Below are 10,188 nucleotides of genomic sequence, written 5' to 3' on the forward strand. Positions count from 1 at the left end.
CCATGCGGTACCTCACTGCAGTGGGTTACTTAAGAGTCTACAGCCTCATCAATCTTATCAAACCACCAGCAGACGTGGTGTCACTCCAGGTCGGGGACTTTGCATGTTAACAAACCTTTTTGCTAAAGGAACAAATGAACATGCAAATAAACCTAACCGCAATCAGCTCGAGCTGATAGGCAGCCTTTCACGCTTGGGAGGGCCGAAATGAGGATAAAACCGCTTTGTGAAATGCACCTCCATGACTACCAGGTGGATGTGGACATCACACAGAGCAGCAGTCTGATGTGCAAACCCAACCATCAGTCTGAATTAACATCTCACTCAGAATGCTGCTGATTAAATCTCATGTGCTAAAGTCCATTTCGATGCAAAATCTATTTTAGTAACAGTGTGTTTTTCTCCAATCTAAGATTTATTTCTTGTTAAATGAGTGTCAAAGAGAAAATAGGTTTAAAAAAAGCTTTGATACACCATTATTTTCATCCTAGAAAATAGTTTAATCCCCTCAAAGCCCCGGGCACCACAGATGTAACAACTCAAATTAAAATTTGTACCTAGTAAATAAATAAAAAAGTCTATACTAATAAATTTCATCACCTTCGCAATGACTGCCACTAACAAACAGAGTTAAGGATTTATAGCTACTTTAAAGAGATATAGGAGAGTGAATTTTAGCTGCTTTTGAGGAGCTACAGTGAATGATCAAGACTTGTAACAAAACAAGGAGCATGTGGACATCAGAGTTTGGGAAACTGCAGAGACAAAGGGCATACAATTCAGTTCACAGCTTTAACTGAACTGAAACTTGTAAAAAACAAAATGAGCGGTAATGTTCGAGTGGTAGATAAATTACCACAGTTATGCCCTCCAGCCTGTGAATGCCCATCCATGGGTCAATTTTGTTTTACCCCTCCATCTGGTTTTGAGGGCTTATCTACATTTAATAAAAATGTTTATTAGTAAAAACTATGCAGGAATATAATCAATATTCCTTTGGGTTTTCACACCCAAAAGAATCGGCAAAACTTGATGAAATACTGAAAAAAAAACACCTTTAAGGTAGGATGCTGTAGCTGTGTAAATCATCTGGACTTGATAAGTTTGCTAGAAGGTTTAACAGAAGTTGATAGAGGTGTTCTTTTGTGTTCAGAGTTTTTTGCCAAAAACTAGACATGCATTAAGGTCTGAAAGCTACGGGTCGCTTGTGAGTTCTGGACATTATTATAGCCTTTTATAGTGACTGGTGCTATGGCTGGTTCTTAATAACTCATATTTTTTTCCCCATTAGTCTTCAGTCCCAGGTTCTCGGGAGCAACTAGAGTTATAGGAAGTCAGCAATTCTGAAATATGCTTAGGAGCTTGTCCATTTAAAGCTCTTAAAGGTAACATTTAAAAATCAATACTAAACTTAAACAGCAGCTAACATAAAAAAAAATTAAACTGAAGTGATACATGCACTGCTGTTTCTTTCTGCTTAAAGCCATGCTGCCACGTTCTGGTCAAGGTGGAAATAGGTGATTGTAGATTTGTTAAGAAAAGTGAAGAGGGAGTTGCAAAAGTCTAAACAAGAAGAGATAAAAGTAGGGATGATCATCTCCAGGTCAGATTTGGTATATTAACCCCCTAAGATAATAGAAACTTGGCCTGCACAATATACCGCAAATTTATCGTTATCGCAATATCAAGCTGTGCAATATGCATATCGCGAAAGACAGCAAATTTGCAATAAATGGTTACCTTAGATGTGGCCAAACAATCTTATGGCAGCTTGAAGTGTTTAATGGATTGAAAGAATCCCTTTCTGCATTTGACCAATCAGATGGACCCCTTCACGTTGTTAACTAATCGGATGGCGCCCTATTATGTTGTATGTTCGCCTCCTATGTCAACAAGGGTCATTTGTAGTATAATTTTTAAGCTGTTGTAATGGAATGGGAATAATATTTTTGGTTGTTTTGCTAATTGTTTATATACCGCAAATTATATCGTTATCGCAATATTAATTACTAATATCGCGAAATATCTTCATTTCGTGCAGCCCTAATAGAAACAGTTTTTTTTTAGTCAATTGTCTTGAAAAGTCCAGGTACTTATACTGGTTAAAAAGAACATTTCTGAGGCTTGGCTGGTAAACTGAGCCCAGAAAACCAAGAGGGAGTTTCTGTACAGGAGCAATACAGTTTCAGTTCTTTGATGGTTTAATTGAAGGCTGCACATTTGAATATCATCAGCATATAAATGGTAGAAAATGTTTTAATAATTATAATTTTGTCAAGAGGGCTAATGTACAACAAGAAGAAAATTGGAGAAAGTTAGGAAGGAAAAGGGAAGATGCAAAATCCTCAACGTTGTGAAATTGCTATTTGTTTTTGCAGATTTAGGGGGAGGAGCCCATTAAAGGGCTTTAGGGCTTCAGAGGAAGCTTGTTTAATTAAACATACAAGTATGTATCTATTTATATTGTTAATAATAAACAGCTAATTTTCTTTAATTGTTCAAACAGACATCTCCAGCTGTCTCTAATAAAAGCAGCTTTTCTTGTTATTATCTGAATATAGACATAGTGACCATTCGAAATCACTGCCTTCTGCCTATTATTATCCTTCGACTACTTCTCTTCTTTCAGTACAAACTAAACATCCTGATGTCTTTTCACACATATGCTAATACTAAATAATCCTGCCTGTATCAGGGGCTGGGTAATTGGGTTGCCTCTTCTCTCGCCTCATTTGAGGCCATTTGCTGACAGGATTAGAGGCTATTATCCATCAGGATCCCTTAGGATCTCCTTAGGCCTTCAGATGGCCAAAACACACAAATGGGCCGTGTTTGTGCGTTAGCGACGGGCTCCCTGCCTGAATGCGGGCAGTCGCGGCACAGCTGTGTCATTTCAACTTATCATCATCATCTTCTGTCATTATTGCTTTCTGTGAGGATGCTTCAGTACAGCGTAAGCCCCCTGATCTGCAGCCCAAACAGTCTGGGACCCCTTTGCTCCTGAAGACTCTCAAAGGGGCTTAGAAAGGGAAAAGGATGATAGAACTGCGTCGCTCACGTGACGCAAGGGCCCAACCTTCTGGTCAGAATTAGGAATAATTAAAGTTCAAAAATAAGCTCACTAGGGGGGCAGGACTTCAAATTTGACTTTCTACGACACCTGTGTCACGTTCAGATGACTAAAGTTACAATTTACACAAACAAAAGACCAACATGAAGCAGCACAGGCAGATCTACTGACGGACTTTTTTTTACCTCATAAAAAATGCTAAGTGTTGGACGTCTTGGAGACGGTTAAAAGAATTTTGAGTTTGGGCTACATTTAGCTGTTACTAAACAGGTTTTGCTTCAAAGCAGTTCAGCTGCTTTTAAAGACCCACCGATGAAAATGAGGTTTTTGGTGTTTTTAACGTGTTCTTGTGGCATTTTTCTCAGGATGGAAGACATTCATAAAGAAAATTAAGCTCAAAATGTAATGTTTGAGAAGGCTTATTACTTTTGTCATGAGTTGTCCTGCTCTTAAAAGACAACATTTAATCTTTAATTAACTATAAACACTAATATTTAGGGATATTGCTCTGGTAATTGGAAATATTTCGTAAAATGATTGCTCAAAACATAAGTTTAATGTCTTCAAAAAGGTATTTTTGTACACTCCCCACCCAAATACTGTATTTAGCCGATACAACAGTCCAACTTTGCTTGTTTCTTGACCGTAATCATCCGACAAGAAGACTAAAACTACAAATTTTAATATTAATCTGTTATTATGTAAATTATGAGTCAAATAAACTTTTACAAAGCATGTCATTACTTAAAACAAAATCACTCCCTATTCACAAATGAAACTTCAACTTCAAAATAATATGTAACATACAGATTTTTTTAATCAGAAATATTAATAAAAATAAGTTGTTTCAAAGACCAAATGACTCAACAAGATATTCAAGATTTTTTGTCTTAAAACACGTCACTGTATCTTGCTGAAAAGTTCGTTTTTCCTTAAGTCAAGTACAATAAGATAACAAACTAGACAAAAATTCTTGGTGAGATTTTGTGTATTTGTAGTGTGCATCATGATCTATTTACACAGCACTTGTCTCAGCTCTGTAACTACCGCACAAGCCAGCAAAGAGACATCACAGACGCACAACTACAGCCGGTCAGCAATATTTCACTTAAATATTTAATCCAAGAAAGAAAATATTTCATTTGAGGACCTAAGGTCTCCTTTTTTGAATCTCTTTATGAAGTCAGATTCCCCAACAGCTACTCACAGTTTAAGACATTTTCTTTATCTGGGCAAAGTGTTGATATTGATAAATTTAGGCTGATAATTGGCGATGTACCAAATGCATCAGGCTAAATAGGAATCAACGCCATTTAGGCCACTTTGTTCACCTACACCGGACATTTGCGATGTGCAGAGTGAACACGGATGGTAATGTGACCTTCTTTTTAGGTCATCTTTAAACTGATCATTTTGTTCAATCTCCAATTGTTTCACAGCCATAGCATGACACATATGAAGTTACTCTTTTATGCTAGTTTAGCATATCTTATCTGTTGTTGGTTTTAATTAAAAGGGCCAAACCATTCAGGCTGCCAATCTTAGTTTGACTATTTGAAGCACATATTGTAAATCAATTCCAAAGCTTTGTAATAGTAAAATGTATCTCTTTGGTTTAGCAAAAAGCTCTACTCTTAAAAGCTCCAAATATATTAGCCTAACACTGACACTGACTTTAAAGCTATCCCAAAACTATACACCGTTTTCATTATTCTGCGTTTTTACTTTATTTATTTAATTTTATTATTACGCATAACATACGTTATGCGTAATAATAACATAACATACGTTATGCGTAATAGTGTACATAAGTTATTACTTTTTTACTTTTTCTATTTTTGCACATTTTGAAAACCCCTCACTTTTGCACATTGCTGTCATTCTTCTCTGCTTCTTGAACTGCTGTAACAATTGAATTTCCCCAATGTGGGATCAATAAAGAATATCTCATATTATTAACAAAGTTGCTTCTTAAAACAGATTTGCAAAATAAACAACAACCATTTGGTTTTAGTGCTTTTAAGATGTTTCTCTGGAGAACATACTTTAAAACAACCATCTTTATAAACATAACCACTTCATTTATGGCATTTTTGAACTGAAAATGACTCTTGTTGCATTGAATTGGTGAATTCTCAAACAGCAGCTGATTGGTAAAAAGTGGCATGTTTTGAAAATGTTTTTTTAGTTTCAAGAAGTGTTTGCTAACACACAAAGGGGAAAATGGCAAAAAATATATAAAAACTTTATTTAAGAAACTTAGATTTTAGTGTGCGAGTAAGAATAACAATGCTTTCATTTTATTCAAACGAATACTATCATTTTGGGGTTTTATTTTTTGTGATTGGATGGCAGTAAACTTACTTGCTTGCTGATGGTTGAGGATCATGTTTTTCAGCAGGTTGCAGTCCACTGCAGGCAAACCGTTGTCGGTAAAAGCCGATGGCCGGTAATTGACGTCCGATCGGGATCGGTTGTGTCCCTTCTTGAACACGGACTTTGACGAGGTATTGTTGGTGCAATCGTTGGCTTGGGCTGCCAGGTCATTGGTGGAGCGGGCTCTGCTCCTCTTGCCGTGTCTCAAGCCAATCCCCAAACCCAGCACACTGACGTTGTCGGCCCACGTCAGGCCGAGCGGCCCGACCTCCGGCTGCTCCTCGGCGAGCAGGCCCCACACGCCACTGGAGCTCAGCCTCCCGAGCGCAGCACTAGACACGTCCGACAGCTGCTTCGGCTGATGGTTGCTTTTTTGCGCCTGGCTCGGACCTTGGCTCTGCATCCTGTCCACGCAGTGGAGGAAGTCCTCCGTTGCCTCCAGGGCCGGGCTGATGCTTCCCACCACATCGAGCTGCTCAAGCCCCTCCATGGCTGCCCCCTGAGCAATAAATATCAAAACCAGAGAGTCTTCCAAGATAAACCCAATAATTCTGTTAGCAGCAGCCACATGTCCAAGAAGAAATGGTTAAGACATTATACTATTTCAGCAATGGTGACAGGATGTCTGCTTGATTTACAAACTGCTGTCAGCGGCGGCACGGTTCAGGGCTTTGACTTTTACGGTCTTCCTGTCAAGAGGTCGTCCTCTGGGTCTGGAAGGGAGATGTGGCCTTTTCTTGATGGAGGCTGAGCTGCTGTGGCTTCCTGTCAGAGGCTAATCTTGGCTTGTTCTCCGAATAACAATCCAATTTGGGTGGGAAACTAAAGAGCATGGCCAAACGCACCTAATTCCGTCTGACTGTTCAGAGCCCGGAGTCAGACGTCCAACGGGTTACTCAGCGTGTTCTTCTGGCCAATCAGGTGGTTTTAAGGTCATCAGGCTGAAGTGTTTTCCAACTGCTCTGTAAAAAAAGAGAAGTAAGAAAGAGGAAATAGTAAAAAAAAAAAAAAAAAAACAATTAAAAAAAAAAGGAAGCATTTTAGAAAAGCGTCAAGATACATAAGTTACAGTACAACCGCTGGGACTTACTTTACCAAAGTTATGCCTCTTTATTCAGCTTGTTGAAGATTTAAATAGCTAAAGCTGAATAAATAATCAAAAAGTAAAGCTTCCACTGCAGACTACCTACCGATGAACCGTATCTCCATCACTCTGAGCTTAGCAGATTCCTCATCAGAAAACAGCGAGGCACCTACTTCCTCGTATGTCCGCCTAAACTAATACTTCATTTCCAAGCTGCTCATCAGTGGGCCGAGCAAAAAAGAGTCAGAGCTGGGAGGGGGTCCCATCCATCTGTTCAGACTCGCTGCCGATCCATACACAGATCGCATGCTTCTGATGGGCTCTCCTTTTCATATTGATTTTCTTTCAGACTCCCAGACTGTTTGACTTTTCTCTATACTGTATGCGCAATTGTTTGATATTTATCAAAAACCTGCTCTTTTTTCTGTGATAAATACTCAAACAAATTAGTTAATAAACTAAGAAAAAAGAAACATTTAATACAGAAAAGATCAACTTTAAATATAAATGCCTTTAATATCTTTCCACACAGAAAATGAGTAAACATAGAGGACTCTAATAGAGTGGTGCAACAATTCTTAGAAAGCTGCTGTATGTTGTAATAGTGGTATAGTGGTTTACTTAATCTGCTTTACTGGTAATCAAATTAATCTGCCCTCAGATTTAGTAAAGCAAAACAAGATGTAGATTCTCCTCTTTTTTAAGGCTTGAACATTTCTGTTACAGAAGAATTTTAGGCCGAACCATCAATGAAAACCTCAAGCAGATCAAAATTCTCAAGTTCCTCGAAAATGTTAATAATTCTAAAAGTCTAAATTGGACAAATTTTATTTTTGATATTGATAAATGAAAGACATCAATCTTATAAAACCTTCTTGATGAGGTCATTTACATAAAAAACATAACATTTATAATTACTCAAAGGAGCCTTAATGGAAAAGCTTCAGTTCTGGGAAAAACCACATTGACACAATATTAGGATTTGCTGTACGAACTGATGAAAAACTTTACTTTATTATGAAATATCAGTAATCAAATTACTTCATCTCATTTCTGATTATATTATTGCAAATATATTGGCAAACCTTCTAACTACTTGAAATTCAATAAAGCAGAAAATAAACAAAAAAATATCACAACCTTGACCTTTTTATTGGTCAAAGTGAAACAATGTTTCTTCAATGTTTCCGTTATCAGGATACATGGAACCTGGTTGAAACTGTTTTATACATTCTTTGAAGACTTTTTTCTTTTGCTCATTTGTCCACAAAACATTTTCTTTGAGGTTGAAGAAAGACACCCGGGTATCAACTGCCTGAGTACTGAAATAATTTGGATTTGATTCATAGGTTCACAATTTGATACAAAATGACACAATTACAGATACTAACTGCACAAACTTGAACTTTTAGTCATAAAATAAAAAGGTTTTACATTAAAAACTGATGAAAGGAAACTCCTACTTGAAGCTGATGAACTGATTTTCTAAGCAAAGATAAATTCAATACCAAATAATTGATTTTAAGCCCAGCCTCGAGCAGAAAGTAAACTATTTAAAATAAGTGCAGTTTGACCCACAAAATAAGCAAAACAAATATTTATCAATTTACAAAGAAGTATATTTAAAAGGCAAGTCAGATTTCCTATTAAATATATTTGATTCAATAACTGAATAAGTTGATCCTTTTTTTATTCTGAAGTATCCACTCCAAAGATCGCGACTAATTTCCATGTGCTTTATTTTTACATCTTCAGTGGCCATGCTGTATGACATCATCTGCCCACAGACTCAGCCTCCTCTAACTCTGCTTCTTCATCACTTACTCATCATCAAGATCCCCCCCATACTGCTGCTGAGTCACACAAGCTGCCACATCCACACCGAGAATACAGTGACACACTGAATAAAAGAACAGACACCAGGAAGTGATGGAAGGGAAAAAAAGAATCAAAAACAAATTGGAGCTGTTTTTCCCCCCAATGCATATTAAATCAATCTAATCCTAAATGAAGAATCATTAAGACTACTTATTAATTTTATTTTTAAAAGATCTGGCTTGTGAAGGTATCTTTCAAAGGCAAATAAGGAGGCAAAGTGTGCCAAAATATTTCTTACTTTTCATTATTTTTTGATTGATTACAAATAATATTTTCAGAAATCTTGAGAGTAGTATAAACTCGTTGGTGTATCTGATATTGATTAGCTTGTGTTTTACAGCAACAATCCTTCCAATTTCATCCCTGATGATGATGGTTGTGAGTTTGGCAGCTTCTCGTCAGAGACCAGCTGCTCCTTGTGAAGACAGTCAGCATCATCAGCATCTCAGCACCAAACACTGTCAGAGGTGAAGCCACGGTCAGCTTCCCGCACTGCTAACACAGTAATCCCTAATTGCGCTTTCAATTTAATCAAATAAATTAAAATAAAAAACACGGAGATTTTATTTTCAAATATTTATGACTTCAGAATAAGGCCTCTGAATCCAAAGCTAATGCCATAAATAAAACGGGCACGTTCAGCTAATAGCTAACCTAACGTTAGCCACTTTCCATCCCCATCAGTGTTATTTTAAACATACACGGATAACAGGGCAGCAGAAACAGCAAGGTCGTTGTTTAACATGTGATCTAAAACAACTACAACCGGCTACAATTTGTTGTCACAATGAAGCTTAAAGAAATAAATTTGCACTCACCTTACTGTGTTTACCATTATGTCATTCTTTAGTCCGTCGCAGTAAAAGATCCGGAAGTATAACATACGACAGGACAAAGGTTCCGGCTTATGCACTGGCACCACTGAGCGCGCTGACCTAATCATATACAGCCATTCGCTATTGTTCGCTATGTTTTGATTTATATTTAGGGCCCGAGCACGGAGTGCAAGGACCCTATTGTATCTGTTAGAGTTATTATTATTATTATTATTATTATTATTCTTTTTCTTCCGACGGAAGAGTCGCCTTTTTGAGGCCTTTAACATACCCCAAAACTCACCAAATTTGGCACACACATCAGGAGTCGCGAAAAATTTCGTATTTTACAGGAGATTGGCATGGGCGCACAAAAACGGCTCGACAGCGCCACCTACAGTGACATTTGTCCCGAGCCCCCGCATATGCTTTAACATACAAGCTTGATTTTTTCAGGACATGTTCATCAGATGGAAACCTACAAAAAAGTCTCTTGGTACCAAGCTGTCAGTTGCACAGGAAGTCTGCTATATTGGTGTCAATATGTCATTTTTGCTCTATTTTGGACATTTGTAGGCCTCCTTCTAGAACGAACTCCTCCTAGAGATTTATGAATAATGACTCCAAACTTTGGTTTTGTAAACTAGACCCATGTCTGATGTTAAATTGCGAAGCTTTAAAAGTATTACGGATGTTTGTGACCGTGGCAGCGCGTCGAACTTGGAGGTCATTTCGAAAACACGCCATGAAACGGAAAATGGCCATTACTCAGCCATGTATAATCCAATCTGATCCAAAATTGATATGCATGATTTTAGTCTGACTTTGAACACATCTGCAGTGGAAGAATCTGGAAAAAGTGTAGCGCCACCTGCTGGCAAGAGGAAATGACATGTTTGACTTGGAGCATCACTGCTCCAAGTAGGATGAGCTGACAAACCTCAAAATGATGTCCACCTGTTGAA

General features: G+C 37.7%; 1 protein-coding gene across 5 annotated transcripts in view; it reads right to left on the reverse strand.

The window, feature by feature from the left end:
* The window catches only part of plekhm3 (pleckstrin homology domain containing, family M, member 3), a 43,250-nt gene extending 33,897 nt beyond the window's left edge, over positions 1-9,353 (reverse strand). For 2 of the 5 annotated variants that reach the window (XR_013652789.1, XM_023950732.2), the window contains exons 1-2: positions 9,227-9,353; positions 5,435-6,408 (exon numbers count right to left, since the gene is read on the reverse strand). Coding sequence is in view for 4 of the 5 variants with exons in the window: in XM_023950732.2 (XP_023806500.1) it covers positions 5,435-5,936 (502 nt within the window). In the remaining variant the exon portion in view is untranslated. The remainder of the gene's footprint in view (positions 1-5,434; positions 6,409-9,226) is intronic. The other 3 variants (XM_011489277.4, XM_078939681.1, XM_011489276.4) reach the window with 3 other exon arrangements.
* Between the last annotated feature and the right edge of the window lie 835 nt (positions 9,354-10,188).

The sequence above is a fragment of the Oryzias latipes genome, chromosome 21 (genome assembly GCF_053564925.1).
Source record: "Oryzias latipes strain Hd-rR chromosome 21, Olatipes_Hd-rR_3.1".
NCBI lineage: Eukaryota > Metazoa > Chordata > Actinopteri > Beloniformes > Adrianichthyidae > Oryzias > Oryzias latipes.